General features: G+C 33.7%; 1 protein-coding gene across 4 annotated transcripts in view; it reads right to left on the bottom strand.

Moving 5' to 3' along the window:
• CD36 (CD36 molecule (thrombospondin receptor)) overlaps positions 1 to 20,648 on the bottom strand; it is a 79,941-nt gene that overhangs the window by 28,604 nt on the left and 30,689 nt on the right. For 2 of the 4 annotated variants that reach the window (XM_011986100.1, XM_011986098.1), the window contains exons 1-3: positions 11,638 to 11,940; positions 4,140 to 4,233; positions 3,489 to 3,697 (exon numbers count right to left, since the gene is read on the bottom strand). The exons of 1 other annotated variant lie outside the window; for it this stretch is intronic. In XM_011986100.1, the coding sequence (XP_011841490.1) occupies positions 3,489 to 3,608 (120 nt within the window). In that variant the 5' untranslated portion in view covers positions 3,609 to 3,697; positions 4,140 to 4,233; positions 11,638 to 11,940. Of the gene's footprint in view, positions 1 to 3,488; positions 3,698 to 4,139; positions 4,234 to 11,637; positions 11,941 to 20,648 lie in introns of those variants that run through there. One more of the 4 variants, XM_011986101.1, reaches the window with a different exon arrangement.

Genomic DNA, 20,648 nt, shown 5'->3' with positions numbered 1-20,648 from the left:
AATTCCACCTACTTCATACAACTAAAATTGACAAGGTCAACATGGTTGTGTAGGAATCTGAGAGCACAATGAAGCTTAGCCTTAAATGTACCATACACCTTGACCAATACAAGGATTTTGATGATGAGTCTTAGTCTATGGACATGTAGGGGACTTACAATGTGTGCTGTCATTTGACAGTTTTTATAAATCTCTGTTGTACCACACCTCCTTGAGTTTGAATCTACACTGAGAAGCCTGAATCTCCCGTTTTCCTTGTAAAAGATTGCACAGATAATTCTTATTTCAAAAACAAGAAGGAAAAGCACTCCATTGATTTAATTCCCCCTTCTTTATCACACTACTCAAAGTATACTGTCAAAATTATTGGTGACCATGTTCTCGAATCATTATTTTCTTAATTTTCATCTGCCTGAGAACATTTGATCCTTTCTTTCCTTGAGTTCTGGCCTCCTGTTAACTTCTAGGATTGCACTCTTTGTTTCTGTTTCTTCACATAAGATCATTCTCTTCCTTTTCTACTTTTGTCTTCCTGCCTCTGAATTATGTACAAATTCTATAATAATTATTCTGCTTTTTTCCTCTCTCCATTAAAACTCTGAGTCTACTGTTTAGATTTATTTGTAATCTCTATAGCAATGATCAAATCTATTTGAACTCTGAACTTTGAAACACAGACTGACGTTCATAACACATCACTTATAAAACCTGTTTTACTTTGTAAAGTATATACATACCTTCTATCAATAACTCACTGGACATCTTGAGTTTGATGCTTTTACTCCTCTCTCCAATTGAATCTCTCTCCAAGCTTCCATTTCATCCTATTATCTATCAGCTTTTTTTATATACTCAACCACACCAGACCAGTGTACCTTTTGTTATGTAATGTGCAGATTATGCAAATATCTTTCTAAAAGGGAATCTCATATTTTCCTTGAAAGTGGCCATATCCTACAGTTTTTTATTTGTTTGTTTTCCTATCTCTGGTATCCTCACTTTGCAACCTTTCTGCTGTAGAGTAGTGTACAAGGCTAGGTTTTTCATCTAGGCTCTTCCTACAGATTGCTTATGTTTAGAGAATGACTTCTTTCCCTATTGGCTAGGTGAGCTGGCAAGTTGATTTAAGGACTTGTGCCTGTAAAATGGGTGAAATAACAGCAACTTCTCAGAGATATTTTTGAAGATTAAGTGAACTAGTATATAGGAAACTCTTAGTAAGAATTAAATGTTAGCCATCTAATCTCTAAATGCAGGCTTTATTACGTCTTACACTTGCTGAAAAACATACCGACAACTATTGTGTATCATATCATCAATTAAGTATTTTTCTGCCTGATGTTCTAAGCTTGCTTCCTAACTCTAACCCCATGTTAACTTCTAATCTTTTCTCCTGTTAATACAGTATTCCGGGCACATTCTCTACCTTCTTTCTTCCATCTTCACTGCATTTGATAGCATTTTCACAGGATTTTTCATACTATCAATCAGTCCTTTGACATGGTTACTGCAGTTATTTGGGACTTTCAAAATTCTACACTTCTTTAAAATCTGAACCAAGTACTACCTTTTTCCTAAACTGTCTTGAATACTCTGAGAGATTTCTCTTTCAAAGTATTACAGTATTTACTTTTCCAATTCAATTCTAGAGTCTCATAGGTCTCAGTACTTTTTATTATACCTTCCCGTGGTTTTAGCTTACAATAGCTGAGATGATTTTATTCTCTTAGTCATTATACAAAAGCACATTTTGATGTCAGAAAATTTACTTTCTCATGGTTAACTATTATGAGCATAAAGATAAATATTAAAGAATTACAATAAATGCTAGCCCCTCACATGCTATCCAAAAGAATCTACATGTACCAGTTTTGTTGCATGACAAAGAAAAAATTAAATGATCGATACTCAGTTATTGACCAATAATTTTGTGTCAGAAAAAAAAAAAAAAGTCTAAATTGCTATGCATTGGAAGATTATTGTGATTTTTTATTTTGGAAAACTTTTCCAAATGATGTTATAGTCTGTGTGTTAACACAGACACTGATCTTGTGCTTTCTCTGCATCAGATCTGGGTGAGAACACAGTTTATAGAGTAGGAAGGATGTCAGATCAACGGCCACTCCATCTCACTATTAGATGAGCCCCATACCTCACTATTACCTGTCTGTTTCCATTGGCCTATATCAAAATACTATCAAGAAAACTAAGACTTCCAAGGCAGGGGATACTATCAATTTACATGTTTTTTTCAGTTAAATGCATGAGGCTGAAGTTCTGCAATATGTTAGCAATAAACACAATACAATCAGCCCTCTGTATTCATGGGTTCCGGGTCTGCAGATTCAACCAACTGTGGATCAAAAATATTAAAAATGGTAACAATATAGCAATAAAAAATTAATAAAAATTCAATTCCTGCTGTTCTCCATTGTGCACTATGCTTACTAACCCTTTGTCTAGGTCATTGCCATCCTAACCAGGTAGAGAGTTGAAGGCAGAACTCATGTTTTATTTGGCCAGTATTATGTTTAATAAAATGAACATTTATGTCTTCTGGCAGGAAACACACAGTCTAGTTCACAGCAGTTCCTGTTCTTCATTTTATCTTGTTCTTGGCACCTTAAATTTTGTTTAACCCCTGTATCCAAACTCCTGAAGCCATCTGAATTTGCCATCCCTCATTTAGAACTTCAGCAGATCTGCTTCCCTCTATTCTCTTCTTCCCTCTATCAATCAGCATTTCTGATGAGTGAGTGTGTAGCTAATTCAAATAAGCTGTGGGGGCTGGGGGGAGATTAATTCTAGATTGTTGTGCAAAGCCCATCTATTCAATCACTCTGTTTTTTCACACTATAGTCAATTTGTTATATACTAATATATGTTCTGCATATTTCTGAAAGCCTTTTTCTAAGATTCAAACATGAAGCTTCATAAATAGAAAATATTTATGAGATAATGAGATTACACATATATAAAAATAGTGGATTACTAAACAGTGTATTACCAAACAACAAGTTTACCTAACAATAAGGATTTGTTTCAGTATTAAACACATCTCACACACACACACACACACACACACGCACACATGGTTTTACTTTTGTCAGTATTAACTAAAGTACAACTTCTTTTATAAATGTGCTTTTACAGAATATACTCACTTATTTCCTATTCAAAAGCATGCCAACATGCTCTTTGGACATAACTTAAAACAATTATTTCTAACATGCATACCTATAGACAGCTTTTAATAGAATTTGGTATTTATATTTAAGATAGCAATGGAGTCATGTTAAATATACATTATACTTACAACATTTCACATACAGTCACATCATATAGAGTTGCAGTGGTTCATAAATACCTTTATATCAAAGATACAAATTAGCAGTTACCAGGAAATATAAAGCAGGTAAATATAAAGCAAAAAAAGAGAAGACAGAATGAATCAAAATGACAAGGCATATTCTTTGGACTACTTGTACCTTTTTAATTGTCTTCTGGATAAGCATGTCTCCAACTGGCATTAGAATACCTCCAAACACAGCCAGGACGGCACCAATGACAGCCCCAGTGATGAGTCCACAGTTGCGGTCACAGCCCATTTTTCTTGTTCAGGAGGTGAATTAGTGTTAAGCACCTGTTTCTTGCAAACTCCTGGATACGATTGAGGTGGTTTCTACAAGGTCTGGTTCTATCATTAGAAAGAGATCATAAAACAGAAGCTTTAATATCAGTACAAAAAGATCAAAGTACAAAGAAAACACCCACTGAAACAGATCATTTTGCCAGTTATAAATAAACAAATGCTTTTCTTTTTGTTTCACCAAAGTGACTTACTCAGTCCACCTCCCTTTTCTTGCTTCTAATGCTTACCAGTGACAGAACTAATAATGTCATATCTGAATTTCTTCAAATTCCTCCTTTTTAACTTTCTTTCTACACATGATTAACATATTGAAACCTTATCTAAGGAGAACTCTCACCCTTATCTCAGCAACTTTGTTGCATCCTCACATCCAACACAGCCTGCCACACCTTCTCTTGAGTTCTCCTGCAAACCGAATGTGGGTTGACTGATGTGTTTTCCATTAAATGATAAGCAAGTATGGTAACAGATGTTTTATTTACTATACCTTATTCACAAATCAACAGCAAGACATGAATTTTACAGGAAATGAACTGATGAGTCGCAGAAATAATCAATTCTTCTAATCATTTGAAAGCTATCTGTGAAAATGAGAAAAGCATGGGTAAATACAAAAAAATATGCCCAGAAATTTTATACTGGGGCACTCTCTAATATCACCATACTTAAAATAACTGTTGAAAGAAAGTCTAATGTTCATGAATACTGAGTTCAGGCCTGAATTGTTTGTCCTAAAAACTGTTTAAAACATGGAATTATTTTAAATAAGTATATCTTATTTTCAGTTTTATTATTAATGACTTTGAATAGCCTACAGATATAAAGAATTTGAAGAAAATATAAAATGTAGAGGATTTCTTGTTTCAACTATGGCATTGCTTTCTTACTAATCTCAAATAATTTTTCCCTAAATATTCAACTACAATATAGTTTATTTTGTCATTTGCAGTTGATGCTAATTCTGTTAAAATCAGGTAGTTTGTGTTAGCATATGTTTGTCAATCTATTGTTTGGTATCTTTATAAAATGTGTGATTATTATTTTTTGAGATGGAGTCTCTGTTACCCAGGCTGGAGTGCAGTGGCGCGATCTTGGCTCACTGCAACCTCTGCCTCCCAGGTTCAAGTGATTCTCCTGACTCAGTCTCCTGAGTAGGTGGGGTTACAGGTGTGCACCACGACACCCAGCTAATTTTTGTATTTTTAGTAGAGATGGGGTTTCATCGTGTTGGTCAGGCTGGTCTCGAACTCCTGACCTCGTGATCCACCCACCTCAGCCTCCCAAAGTGCTGGGATGACAGGCATGAACCATCGTGCCCAGCCATAGTATGTGATTATATAAAGATTGCAAGAGCCGGGCGTGGTGGCTTAAGCCTGTCATCCCAGCACTTTGGGAGGCTGAGGAGGGCAGATTACCTGAGGTTGGGAGTTCAAGCCAGCCCGACCAACACAGAGAAATCTCATCTCTACTAAAAATACAAAATTAGCCGGGCGTGGTGGCACACACTTATAATCCCAGCTACTTGGGAGGCTGAGGCAGGAGAATTGCTTGAACCCAGGAGGCAGAGGTTGCGGTGAAGAGTTTCACGCCATCACACTCCAGCTTGGGCAACAAGAGCAAAACTCCGTCTCAAAAAATAAAATAAAATAAAATAAAATAAAATAAAATAAAATAAAATAATAAAGATTGGAAGAAAGAATACAATTTGTGAAATGAGTGGATCCTACTGTAATAATAAGAGTTAATTCTAACTAGTATTTGAAAACTCATTTATTTGAACTTTTTTTTTGTTGTTGTTGTAATGACATTTTGTCAATAATGGAGTTGGCCTGTCATTTATAGTCAGAATGCGCTTTATAGTCTATAAACAATTATTCTCTACTTTGAAATGCTCATGGCCAAAGAAAACATATGTGCCAACAGAATGAAGGCTACAGTCAAAAAAGGGCACATAGAATATTGTTAATGTTGTAATTGTATTAAAAATTGTGGTTTGTTATAATTTCAGGTTTTCCCTCCACACTCTCTTGCAACAGAGGTACCACTCTTATGATTGTATTAGTATTTATTTATTTCCACTTTAATAATCATATGGTTTTTCAGAAATATGACTTGTAGAGCTAAGAAAAGAATACAAAAATGATATTTTCCCCAAAAATGTAGGAATAAATGTTAAAAATTTTTTTTCTTGCCAATTTTATTATTTACATATGTTCCCTTCACCTTTGGGATTCCCCTTTGCCTACTCCCTTACATAGGGTACTTTTCAGTATAAACCATAGGATGCAATAAACTTCATTTACATCAAGGTTTTGGTGATTAAGAAGACTGACTAGTTCTTTAGTGTCATTTTTCTCTAATGTAAAGGGAACACACATAAATCTAAACAAGTGATTTGTTTGGTTTGTTTTTCCTATGGAATTTTATGTCTCACTGAGCAAGTAGGGCTGGCTTTTATAATTGTGCAGGGGTGGACTGGTAACAATAGCTTTCCCTGCCCTTGGAAATCATATACCATGCTACCTCATATGGCTTTGTCCGTGGCTGTCCTAATGCAATGGAACGAGTAATTTAATGCTGGTAATCAGGACTGGATATTGTCAAATAGAATATCCTTTGCAATGTATAATTGTAAAGCACTTGAAACTTTTCTTGAAACCATCTTTTAAGCAACCATAGTTATTGCTAACTAGAGAATGTCATGCTGGTGTTCTGTATGTTGTGAACTGATAATAAGATTTAGGGTAGCTTATTAGGTACATAATGTTTTATTGAATGCCCATTTCATAGACCATCCCCAACTATTTTCCGCAAGTTATACTTAAGGAAACAATTAAAATACAGGAATCCCAGCTGGTTCAATTGAGATTAGGGGACAAGATTAAGCCAAAGACTGATTTGTCACTGTCTTGCTAAATGAAAGTGGGCAAACCACGTAATCTCTCTACACCTCAATTTCCTCATGTGTAAAATGAGATCAGCCATTTTTAATTTAAGCAGCTGAACTGGTTCTTCAATTCTTATGTGGAAGTCTATTAGGTAAAATGACTGTGATTCCACAACAGTGGTTGGAACCCAGAGACTCTGTTTCCTAACGTAGTCTCCCTGTTCCTGCCTAACACTCTTTATCCTCACTGCTAGGAAGCTCTAGGAAAACCTCTGTAGAAACCCACAGCTTTATGAGCCCATATAAAAAATGCAGCAGGAAACTCCCAGTGTCATATTCCAGTTTTGTTAATATAGTATGAAAATCTATTTAAAACATATATAACTCAAGGATTAAGTTATCTCTCTGGGAAAGTTATTTTATGTTCCACATAAACTTCACTAAAAATTACTCATTCAATATTAATATCATTTGCAACTCTGACAAATGTGATACAAAATGATTTAAAATTATAAATATATAGCAGTTAGAATAAGTATATATGCATATATTTGTCCTTCTCCAGATTCTATGCCACAACCTAGTTGTAAATCTATCTGGCCTTTCCCAAATCATTCTTCTTTATTCAAGTAGCTCCATGCACTACAGAGAAGAGTTTCTGCAAGGGGTAAAGAGTTCCAACAGTAACCACCGAAGAACCCAGGGAGTAGTGCATGCTCTCCAATGGCTCCCTCTCTAGACCTGAAAACTAATTATTATAACTTCTATGGACTCTGAACCTAGATATGTTGAGCAATGGACAGGCCTGGGTACTGCCTATGTCTGCTGTGAACTTAAAACTGAAGTGAGATAGTGTACACATCCCACTGCTGTCGTCACATACATTAGAAAACAGAAGTACCTAGTAATTTATTCTGTTGAATTCTATGGTTACACAGTTCTTAATCTAACATTGGTCAGGATGATATAAGCAAAATTACAAGTATTAACCTAACAGAACTTCAAATCCATGTGCTATTTTGAAAAAAGAGCTAGACAAACTGAACTTGTCTATTTGTTCAAATTTTCAACTGATTGATTCCCTCTTATTAAGTTTCTACCCTGTTCCTAAGAATAGGCAAAATACGTGACACTAGTTGGGTTCATTTATCACTCAGTGCCTTGATACCATGAGTAATGAAGTATTGTTATTATAATCATACTCTATCCTTAAGTTGCATATGACAAAATTATAATTAGTTTTATTCACCTGAGGCAAAGGAGGACCAAACATACTACGTAAGATGTGTACCAAATACAAAAGAGAAAAGCTCAGGTTAAATAGCACATTGCAGTCAACAGCTTTCCACCTATATTTATCTTCAGAGAAGGAATGTAGTTTGTCTCCACCATTCCACCAAATTTAGCCGTCTAGAGCATAAAAAATTTGGGTCATGCTTACTCAGTTTTCTTAATAACAAAACTCCTTATATATTAAAATAGGTAATTAATTTCATTTGCTAATTGTAGATTAAATTTTATTCTTTACTAATTGTTACTTGTTCTTTATAAGAAACAGAGAAGATATTGATACTGTATCTGTAATAATGTACTTCCTGCTTAAAGTACTTAAATTTAGAAAGCCAAGATACAGAAAACTAATTGAGACTTGTATAAAGAAGAAAGGGAAAATAAGAAGACATGTTTTAATAGGCAACTAATTTCATGCCTTTCTTGATTCTATAGGTAGCTCAGTTGCCTTCTGTCCAGTTTATAGATTATAAATCCTATTCCTTTTGTAGAATCCATGAGTGGAGCCTATTCCGTTGGGTCATCTTTGAAAGAGGGAGGAAAAATATAACTTGTAATTTCTTTTTCTTTTTTGGTTGTCAGGTCAATAGTGTTTCTGTAATGAACTTTTAAGCAAAATACCCTTCCACTATATTGGGAACCCAGTAGAAACAGAGACTTTTGTAAAGTCTCTGTATTTTGCAAAGCCCGCATTAGGCTGAGATATAAGAAACCTCTTCAGTAAATAGTTCAGAATATTAGAGCAAGTCTCTGGAGCATCTATAATTAATCCCTTGTGTTTATAAAGCTGTGTTCCCTGGGAAACTCCACCCAGAAAAGGCATGGCCCTGAAGTAACATCTGCTGGGATGTAAACTATGAAATTTGAAAAGTTTTACATTTCCAGGGTACTTGTACCATAGATAATTTTCAGACCTAAATGACGTTTTCTTACTGATCAGTAGATAGCTAAAATTTTCTTTTTTTCTATCTATAAGCCTTCCTCCCACTTTTTCTTAGGATAGAAAACCAGACCACACTCTTCTGTTTTCCATTCTCTTGATACAGAGAGTTCCTTACCTAAAAAATACAGTGTCTGTCCATAAAATCTAGTTTTTGTAGGACTTGGGGGAATTCATTCAACAGTTTACGTAAGTATAGAAGTTAGTTTTTAAAATTAAACTTTATTCAGATTCTTATCATGACTATGTATATTTATAAAGACACAGTTCCCTAGACACGAGTAAAAATGTAGATTCAAATTCAAGGTAGTAGAAATGGGTGTAAAACAATCACTTAACTGTAATTATGTTTCATCAACATAAAGTCATTAGGTAACTCTTTACAAAATTGTGTTTAGAGATAGAATTCTCCTTTCAAGGTAAATTTTATGCACAATACCAATATACAAAGATAGTTCAAAGAAGAGCTATTTGGTAAAAGAAAGGAGCAGAAACTGTGCCTCTTCCCTTTTCCAGGTACACTTCACTCGGGCTCTGAGTCATCTCCAAAGAACCCATGGGCTCCACAAATAATTTTCAAGTAACTGGACTAGGAAATCTCCTATACCTTATCTTACTGAAGTTATCTCATGTCCATTTCCATCCTATCAGAATATATGAAGGTAAAAATGTATAACAGAAAAAAAACTTGATAGACATCTGTAATATAAAATTATATACTTCTCAAATATTGCAATTTGAAACTTGTTTTGATGGTAGTCTTAAAAAATTAATGTAATAAATAAACTCGACTTTATATATTATACTTGGGATCCTTCTAGAACAAGTCCCATCTTTTAAAGACTCATGAACCAGGGATTACTGCAGGTTTGAAATTATTCTTTTAAGTTCATACTGACTTAAAGAGTATTATCTAGACCCATTCTTAATTTTTGAACCTTAGACAAGAATGCTAATGTCTTTTTTCCACATCCCAAATTCCACTATAAACAGACACTATAAGGTTTGTAATGCCAAAAATGTTGGGCCTTGAAGCCAAGAAATGTAGATTCAGTTCTGGGTGTTAGTATTGAAGTTTGTCTGTGATACAGTTTTCTCTAAAATGAGTTTATTTACATCAAAGAAGGCTGCAAGTGTTAAATGAAGTAAAATAATGTATAAATATTTCTATTATAGAAAATGTTATTGTAATTTTGAAATATTACTATGAAGTGTCATTTCAAGCCATAATAGTAAAACGGCATTTAATATTGGCCAAGTGTTTTAAAAATCTAATAAATGTGTATATTTTACAAAAGTAGAAATGATTATTTGCAAAACAGATTATAATGAAATGTGATCATATATGTATGAAATTAAAAATATGCAAATGGAAAGACAGCCAATAGTTTAGAACAATGTTACTTGCAAGTTTTAGCCACATCTTGGGCCAGTGAACAAAAACATCTCCTGATTAGATCTGAGGATAGTTACAGAATTAACTATGTGATAGTTACAGAATTATCTTAAACTTTCCTTTTCAGGAAACACACAGGAAATACATACACATGCAGGATTCAAATGTGTTGAAGTAAACAAGGTTAAAAAAAATTCCCTAAGAGAAAAATAGGTTGGCAACTATAACTTCTGAGGTGAATTCCAAATTCAGTACACTCTGTGCAAGTACCTGCAATTGTAATTAATATTCTTCCCAGGCTAACCCATTATCTGATGGTTCTCTGTTTGGTTTATTGTTATGGTTCACTAATGAGCCTGGTAAATTAAAAGATTTCTACTTGATTTCTTATTTTCGTATAAACTCCAAAGGACCACTGGACTTTTTGTATAACAAACATTTTTAAATATTTCATTTTGGTTTCCTTGTGAACTAATATTTAAAGCAATGTTTTCTTAGCTTCAACACACATTACTGACTTAAAACTACACAGAAAAAGACTAAAAAGTACATGAAAATCTTTACAAAACAGGTTTCAATATGCTACTTGATTTCAGAAACTGGGATGTACTCTAGAGAATTTATGCCATTTATAGTTATTTATAATTTTAGTTAATATAATTAATTTGAGGCTTTTAGTTAATTCCTCCAAATTGATTTATACTTTACTTCAACTTGATATCATCATCTAATAATTCAGTACTATTTGTAATAAGCTTCCTGAATTGAAATAAACATTAATTTTGATTTATTTTTATTCTACTAATCTACACTGAATTAAATTTCAGATTATGTAAAAGTAATATACTTTGCTATTCCCAGTAGCAATGACAATATCTTTGTTCATTACAGAAAAGCACTTAAAAAGCACATATCCAAAATACACATTGCATTTGATCATGTAGAGCAAGTCAGGTACACCAAAAGTTGTGCAGTTCAGATTGAAAATTAAACAAGTTAATGACTCTGTAAACTGATAAGTAGTTAACAATTGCATATTAGAGAACATGTTGACATAAGAGCTGTAAGTCATTTATAACATCTAACCTCATTATATTGGTCTGCATTATAATGATCTTCATCATTTAAACATCATGTATAAATAGCCTAAGTATAAAATGAAAGTTTTATAATAATCCTAATTGGATTGTAAATCACTTCAAATATCAACTTATACATACGATGTGAAATGCCATTGGGTATGGTTTTAATACTTTTTAAGCATAAAATATAGGAAGATTGATAACTTGAAAATAATGCAAACCTGATTTTTAGATAAAGCCTAGTGACTAAGCAAACAGTTACTACCCTTTTTCCTGTCCTTGTTATATAACTTCTTAGGAGTATTTATACGGTAGTGTCATCTCCCATCATCTGGGTGATGGGAAAAATCCCTTAATCTTTTTTATTTAAAGAAAAATCATACAACTTACCTTTAAAATGGCTAAGACGGATTTTTCAATCAAATGCTCCAACATTTGGACAATTCTTAATAGGATCAAATGGTATTCTGCAGAAAAGTCCTACACTGCAGTCCTCATTACATAAATGTGTGAGAGTTTAAATATGCAACCACACCCCCCTCCCCCCTCAAAAAAAAAAAAAGCAAAAAAAAAGCACTCTACAATGTTAGATCCCAGTGTGTGGTTTGTTACCAGAGGAACTGAAAGAAAAAAAAAATCCCCACATAGCACATTACTGATATGGCTAATAAGAGTCTATTTTTATGTTCTGGTGAAGACCCATTACCTATATCTGAGATATTCAGCATTACTTTTTTTTTTTTTTTTTTTTTTTTGGCCATTTTCCATCCAACTAAGTCAGAGGCCAGAAAAACAAAGGGAACTCACTTGCTGAGCTTTCCCTAACATATTCTCAGAGGCTGAACTGAGACCGGGGGCGAAAAGAGTAAATTGAGAAGAATAATCATATTCTCACTTCCCTGTCTTGACTGAGCTTGTAAAACTTATTTCATTAAGTTTAAATTTAATGTACTTTTTATACAGTGTAATTCTGAAATACTGTGAGACTAATAATTTTGAAAACAATTGGAGACTGTCAATCAGCAAAGATGACAAACTGACTTTCAAAAAGGAAATAGCCTATTGTTCTAGCTGGGAATTCTTAACTGTTTATCATTTCTGTTAGTTTTGCAAAAACTTCATGATCACAGCACAGTCCTCCTACAAAAAATAAATTACTTAAATTTCTTCAACCGAAATATATCTAAGTAGAATTACTAGTGAGGATAATCTTTTAATATAAAAAAGTACTTAAATCACTTTCATAAAAAGTATTATGTTGATATTGAATCAAAATAGAAAGCCTTGCACTTTGGGGAAAGAACCTTCACTATCAAGACCCTGTTCTCAGAATCATACAGGAAAACCTTTGCAGGGTTAACCTGGCATATATTTGATAGGATAGCTGGATAAATGCATTCAAACAACCTTAGAAGTAAAGCAACCTAAGAATAACAGGCAGAAATATATTTAGTTCATTAGATCATATTTAAACCAGTCCTTATAGTTAGAATGCTCATGCTGTCTTTTCTGGGCATGTAAGGCACACAATGAATCCTTTCATTCGCAAGTAGTGCTTCACAACTGAAAAAGAACCCCAAACACTCTTTCCTCCAAACACTCTTTCCTCCTCGAGCATTGTTTTTTTTTCCCCGAGGAATTTTTTACTGACACATTTATCTAAAAAATAAGAAGTCATAAAAATATTGTAAGTCTATTACTTTGTTTTCAAGTCTCAGACCTGAGACTAATTTACTTAATTAGGATTAAGTAAAAATGACTGTATGCAATCTCTTTATAATGTATTCTTTCAGTTAGAAAAGAGTAACTCACAGAGATTTCATGAAACTTAAGAAGGTAATTCCCTTAAATAACTGTGACCTTTTTTCTTGGTGGCACGACATAAAATGGTAGTATAAAGACGAATATTATTTTGGTTAAGAATATTTTGTAGATAGCTATTTTGTATTTAGGCTACTTTGATATATTTATTTCTCAATCTTAATTCTTACGCATTCACACTCTAATATGACAATTCAGAAAGAGCTTACCAACACAAGGGTTCAGATAAGACCAATTTAAAAAAGCATATTTTAAACATAGCAAAAGACTAAAGTATAATGAAAATATGATCACAATCAGAGAAAGATATTTCAGAAAAAAATACATGCAAAATAGATGCCTAAGTTGACATTAAACTTACTTGGGTATTATTTAATCAGTAGCCTAATGCCATTCAAATCTGCTGTCACTGGAGAGGAAAATGTCACAGAGTCCCATGAGTAGTCCAAAGAATCAAATTTACATTCCCAGAGACAGCTGTTAAGTGTTCAATCCCATAGACAACAGTTCCTGAGTAGCTTAGCATACAAGACCCGAAAGCACATAGCTGAGTCAAATCTGCCACTGTGGATTTTGAGAAAAATATATACCTTAAACAATAACACAATAAAATGCTGTGCCTATTTTAGAGTAAAGAGTGTTGGGGTTTTCATTTTTTAAAAGACTGTGCACCCACTATATTATGAAGGGATGTGTTTTATGTGTGCATATACCTTTATGTAAATCCACTATAACACTAGATTAACTTATTAGAATGACAGGATATATAATTTTCAATCTACTTCAGTCAGTTTAGACACAAATCTTCTTTTTTTGGTGGGAGATCACATAGGGTTAGAAATCGGAAGGATGTAAGTTTAAATCCTCAGGCTACCGGGTCTTAGTTATATTGACTTGCAATTGGAAGTTAACTGCTTGTTCTTCTTTTTCCAGATTTATCGAGGTATGAATCATTTTGACATGTGTATACACTGTAAAATGATTGCCACAATCAAGTTAATTAAAATATTAATTGCTTTCATTTTCATAATCAAAGAATAGAGAAAACAATAAAAGAGTAATAATAAGAGCTGAGATGAGAAGTGTACAATACTTGACAGGAGCCTGAAAATTACTAGGCACTCAACCCTCCCCATTTCATCACCCCCACTTCCTACAAGCCTCCTCCCCTCTCCATTCTCTGCTTTATTTTCCACAGGTCACTTATCACCATCAAAGAAATTCTGCCAATTGACTTTTGCTTTTGTCCTGTCTTTGCACCTGCTAGAATGTTGTATTTTTGAGGAGGGGGATGCTTCTCTGTTTAATTCACCACTGAACCTCCATATTATAGAACAAGCCCATAGTTGGTAATAAGTTGAATAAACAGACACACACAAGACTATTATAACCATAATAACGGTTTACAAGTAGTGAGAATGAGTGGAAATGAGAAACTATTATGCTGCTTGTTCATACCATGGATATGCAATGGTTTGATTTGGATTAAGAACATCTGCTAGGAAAATGAATGGAATCTGAGTCTGAATTTGTAATTCATCACTTCCTAAGTATATGACTTATTGCTAACTACTTTAACCTCTCTTAAACATAGTAGAAATATCTCCCTCACAGAATTGCTGTAAAGATTAAAAGTGATAATATGAAGGATTTAGCACAGAGCCTGACACAGTTTTTGTTTAACAAATAATTGTTGCTGGGCTTGGTGGCTCACATCTGTAATCCCAGCACTTTGGGAGGCCAAGGTGGGTGGATCACTTGAGTTCAGGAGTTCGAGACTAGCCTGCTAACATGGTGAAATCTTCTCTCCACTAAAAATACAAAAATTAGCCAGGTGTGTTGGCACATGCCTGTAATCCCAACTACTCAGGAGTCTGAGACAGGAAAATCACTTGAACCTGGGAAGCGGAGGTTACAGTGAGCTGAGATTGCACCACTATATTCCAGCCTGGGCAATAGAGTGAGACTCTGTCTCACGAAACAAAAACAAAAACAACAACAGATAATTGCCATGGCCATCACTGGCTATTATGCACAATTTTATTTTAGAAAATGTATTAAGTATGGAGAGAAAGAAATATTGAAAATTATAGAAAAGTATAAAATGATCAATCCCCAATTATATTCCTCAGAAGTAACACACGTTAAGTGTGTGTTAACCTTCCCTCAGTAATTTTATAATTTTCTAAAGTATATTAGCTATTTTTATTTATTATTTATTTATTTATTTATTTATTTATTTATTTGAGATGGAGTCTCGCTCTGTTACCCAGGCTGGAGTGCAGTGGCGAGGTCTTGGCTCACTGCAAGCTCCACCTCCCGGGTTCACTCCATTCTCCTGTCTCAGCCTCCCAAGTAGCTGGGACTACAGGTGCCTGCCACCACACCCACCTAATTTTTTTGTATTTTTAGTAGAGACGGGATTTCACTGTGTTAGCCAGGATGGTCTCGATCTCCTGACTTCGTGATCCGACTGCCTCGGCCTCCCAAAGTGCTGGGATTACAGGCGTGAGCCATGATGTCCTGCTGCCATTTTTATTTTAAACATTTGTAACAATATCCTTTTCACCTTTTTTATTCCCATAAATTGCTTTGCCCCTTTCTTAATAATTAGTAGGAAAATAGTCTTCAGACATTTGACAAATTTTTTTTTATTTTGACAATTTTTACTTTTTTGTTTGTATGTGTAATTTACAGAAATGTTTACATTTTTATTCCATAAACTTTGAGTCATTTCCTGTTGAGGATTGTATTACGCTTTGAAAGCCTTTATCCACTTTGAGAATACAATAAATAAATAAATAAATAAATAAACTTTCATTTAGCATTTGTATAGTTAAAAAAAAATCCTTTTAACAGTACTTTTGGATAAGCTGATTCATGGAATGTAACACTTGTGAAATAAAAGAGGAAGAGTACAGTAAGTTGAGTAACAAATATTGCAACATATTTGAGAAGCAAATGACAGATGCATGACAAGAGTTCTGGAAGAGGAATCACATGACCCATGTGATTCCTTTATTAGCAATAGGATTTGTGAACTAGGCAAGACATAAAAATCATTGTATTCCTGTTGTCCTTTCTTGTTAAATGGGATAACCTATAAAGTCTACTTACCTTTAAGCTGAAGATCAGATAGTAGATTTAAACTTCAAAATGTAAAGTTATATACAGACACAAGAAAATCTTATAGTAGTAGATACCATTTAAAAGAAAATTAAGTGATTTTTTTTTTAACAGTTCAGCAAATGAAAAGAAGCATTTTAGTATAACTTGTATTGTAATTCTAGACTGAATGGGTGAACAAAGTCTCATAAATTACAAAGATGATCATACAATAACACAGTTAACACATAATAGAAGCTCACTACCTGTCATGTGTGGAGCTAAGTATTTCACATTTATTACCTTGCTGACTAATCATCCCTCACTAGACTCTTTTTTTTTTTTTTTGAGACGGAGTCTCACTGTCGCCCAGGCTGGAATGCAGTGGCGCCATCTCTGCTCACTGCAAGCTCCTCTTCCTGGGTTCACGCCATTCTCCTGCCTCAGCATCCCGAGTAGCTGGGACTACAGGTGCCCGCCACCATGCCCAGCTAATTTTTTGTATTTTTAGTAGAGATGGTTTTCACTGTGTTAGCCAGGGTGGTCTCAATCTCCTGACTTTGTGATCTGCCTTCCTCGGCCTCCTTGCTAGGCTCTTTAGATGACTAGCTGAGTTCACACAGCTATTATTTGGCAGAACAAGGGCTGTAACCCAAACAGACTGACTGAAGGACTTATACTCTTTTCTTAAAAGAAAAAAAAAAAAGGATACATTTATCCTTGATCAAAATCTAATTTTACATATTTTTCCCAAAATCTTTGCACAAGTTGAATAATTTTAACCTGATTATTACATTAAGAGCAAAACAATATCTAGACACAACAAACAATGAACTGTGAACATATGTCGGTGGCAATCAACAGAATATTTTAGGTTAAATAAAACATAAAATCTCATTCTACCGACCTATGAACTATCTCATAACATTAGCTACCAATGTAAAACTAGGCAACATTTATCACTTTAGTCTTTAGGAAATACTAATCATGGAGATTTATACATACAAACATTTAGGCACATTGTACACACTTATGCTTATATATATGTAATATATGAACATTTTCAGTTGCTAGCTCATTACTTAAAGAAGTATTAAAGTATTAGTATGTTCTAACTGCTTTGTAAGTTGAGGAAGGACTTCACATGCAGTAATAAAAAATCTATGTAATTTGAATATTAAATTGCAAAAGACAAGAGCATCATGTAATGCCAGTGAAATGTTGAAAGACTGAAATGGAGATTTCTAATATCACCTTTAAAAGAAAATTCAAAAGCATTATTAAAGGTGAAATTCTGAATATCAGAATAATTTTGTTTAGACTTAAACCACATGGACTAATGAATCAAAAGCCAGGATAAAAACAAACACACTCCATTAAAAGTAGAAAATCATCTTACCTATATGTTTAATAGAAGTCATGCTTGTAACATTAAAGAGAGCACTTCTGTATATGTAGATAATTCTCATGTGGGCATGGCCAAATCAATATGCAAATTTTACAGGCCATCTGAAAATGTGGGCAGACCTAATTCTTACTTGAACAGTTTGCAAAAACAATTCTCTAAGTAGGAAAAAAAATTAGTCAACATTTAAATGATGGTAAGAAACATAAGGAAATGTCATGGTCAGCATAGTTAGGTAAATTGTGTTCATACAGTAGATAGGAAATTATTAGAGAAAAACAGAAACATTTAGGTAAAAGAATAACTAGGTCTCAAAACATGGTGTGATGAAATAGCAGGAAAAAAATCAATAATTCATAGGCAAAACAAGCATTTAGTTGATGAGTACCACATTGTTTAAACGTTGAGAAAAAAAAATAGCTATTAATTAATTTGGAATTTTACCAGGCAGAAGGATAAAAAAATTCATTGTAATTAAGGGTACCACAAATTTTAGTTCTGAGAAATATTATGATAGCCCTGGACTAAAAAGGTAGTCCCTAAAGTGGAGTCTTAAAAATAAAATAAAATAAATAAGCTTGGGCATTAGCTTCCTAAAAGACTGAAATGCATATACAGACATGCATGTGTACACACACACAAATGTTTTCCAGGGACACAGAAGCATGCCTGATTACATTTTTTCTTAAAGCTTGTGGGGTGAAGTTTCTAAGAAGCATACAGAAATAACTTTAAAAAAACACAGGAAATAATACATCTCTGATACCTTTCTTGTTTTTTTTTTTTTTTTTTAAATAGAGAAGTGATCATTCTGCCCTGAGACTTCACAGAATTATTTGGCACAAACCACGCAGTTGAGTGGCACAGCAGCTTCTGCTAATAGTTTCAAAGGAATGTAAAACAATCTATCAACTCCTATAGTGAAACCATAACATCATTTTCCAGGTTGGTTCTCAGAAACCTTAAGGGAAGGTTTTGCTCTTGGACAAGCTTCAGTTTTCTGAGTTCTAAGAGACCAACAAGTTTAGTTTGGAGTGCTACTTCTCAAATGAATCTGTTCTAGTAACTTGACACATATTCTTAAGATTTCTAAGCATCTATAGAATTAACAGTGGGAACATCTTACACTAAATGCATTTTTGGTTTTAACAAAGCCTTATATATTACTTTGTAAAAAAAATACATATATGTGTGTTTTGTACATTGTTAATATATATCATTTATGTATATATGTAAAATATATATAAAACTTCCAGAAATGTTTTTTTCTGGAAATGTTATGAATTATTTAAATCACTTTGTTTTATATCATGTTTACATGAGTATATTCTAGAAAATATTAGAATTCAGACAATGAAAAGTGGCAGACTATTATAATACATGAGACAAATATCTTAGAAATTCAGAATCATCCTAAAACATTGAAATCCTTCAACTGTCCTGTATGTGTCCTTGTGATAGCTGGTTATCTTCTTGAATTAAAAAAAAAAAAACATTGCAAACTTATCAGCAGTAGAGTAAAGCCTTCCCTTTGGAATTTCCACATTTAAATTTTGAATAATAGAGAGGTCTGACTTATCCCTTAAACTTCATTTTAGCCCTGACACTTAAGTAGCAGCATTTAAAGTTTGCTTCACATTATGGAGCAATTACAATGGATTTGATAAAATACTTCATCTTGTGGTTATGCAGAAAGCAACCTTTCATCCTTCTAACTTTCCTAGGTAGGTTTAGTTATGAGCCCTGTCTTTATGAAAGTGTCTCTCCTCTTTATTGTTCTCCAGCAAACAAGGAAGGACTCAAAACATGTATACTGTGATCATCCCATTTCAGATTCTGAATGTCACTTTTCTTTTGTATTCTGGGGTTGTGAATTAAGTAAACAATATTAGGTATGGAATCTTAATTGCTGCAGAATGTCACTCTCAAAAGACACCACTAGCCCTGCTACTTTTGCACTGCTCATTTTGTACTTAGATCCTCAGAGACTTCTTGGACATGATGTTTTGTTGGCTTTTGGAGCCCGAGGTCTTTCAGCTGTGGTATGTTGGTATGCAAACTGTCCTGTTCTACAGTGCCCCAGTTCATGGGTAAAGATAACAAATCTGAATGGAAATGTTTATGTTTCCTATGTTTTGGCATACTCTGCAATACTCCTTTTGTTAACCACACTGTGCTTTCGTGTTCAGAGTGAATACGCTAAGCATATTTATTTTCCCAAGCTGCATTTACAAGGCTTGGAGTGGCACCCTCCATGTATTCCAAGGACTAAAAACATTTTCTGGACATGATCCAAGATGATTGCTAGGCCTGTTTTCCTCTCATTTTCAACAACCCCTCTGGGAAAATTGGGTAATCACAATAGGCAGGAAGAAAGGAGCCTGCAGTGAACAAAAATTTGAGGTGAAATAAATCCATAAAAACATGGAAACCACACCATTTCTGGAATCCCAAATTAAAAGCATCAAGTATTTCCTATGCTATAGAAAAGTACATCCCAAGATTGGTTTGTATAAGCTTTCAGTATAGACTTTTCTCTTAATTTTTTCTTCTTTGATTATCCTACATTTGTCTGTTCTGGTTGATTTTTGGCTATTTGATATCTCATTTTTATCTTAATTTTCTTTCAAAATGGTCCCTGGTTTTAGGTATGTAAATTTGTAACTGTCTCCAAATCACCTTCATACAATTCCACAAAGAAAAACACAAATATCTCTAAATTAGAAGAAACGGTAAGTTCATTAGCTCTTCTCCTTTTATGAATGTGCTCATTTTATCCACTTAACAGATCCTTGTTTTGATGGCCATACCACCCCAATGACAGTTTGACACACAATAAGGGTTCTTCAAATATCATCAAAAAATATTTCTGAAACTAAACCTTATTCTGCCACTTAGTCTCCTAACCTCACATTTAGCACTTTAATATTAAATATTTTGACTTTTCAAACTATTAAAATTCAAAAAATGAAGATGAAATTTGTGCTATTTACTAATTTTTCCCTTGCTTATCTGCCATGTCATCTAGGTTAGGGGAAAAATAAAAGAAATATAGCAGTGATTTTCTTTT

This window comes from Mandrillus leucophaeus, unplaced genomic scaffold, assembly GCF_000951045.1.
Source record: "Mandrillus leucophaeus isolate KB7577 unplaced genomic scaffold, Mleu.le_1.0 Scaffold293, whole genome shotgun sequence".
Lineage (NCBI taxonomy): Eukaryota > Metazoa > Chordata > Mammalia > Primates > Cercopithecidae > Mandrillus > Mandrillus leucophaeus.
This window is presented reverse-complemented; position numbering and strand designations above follow the sequence as displayed.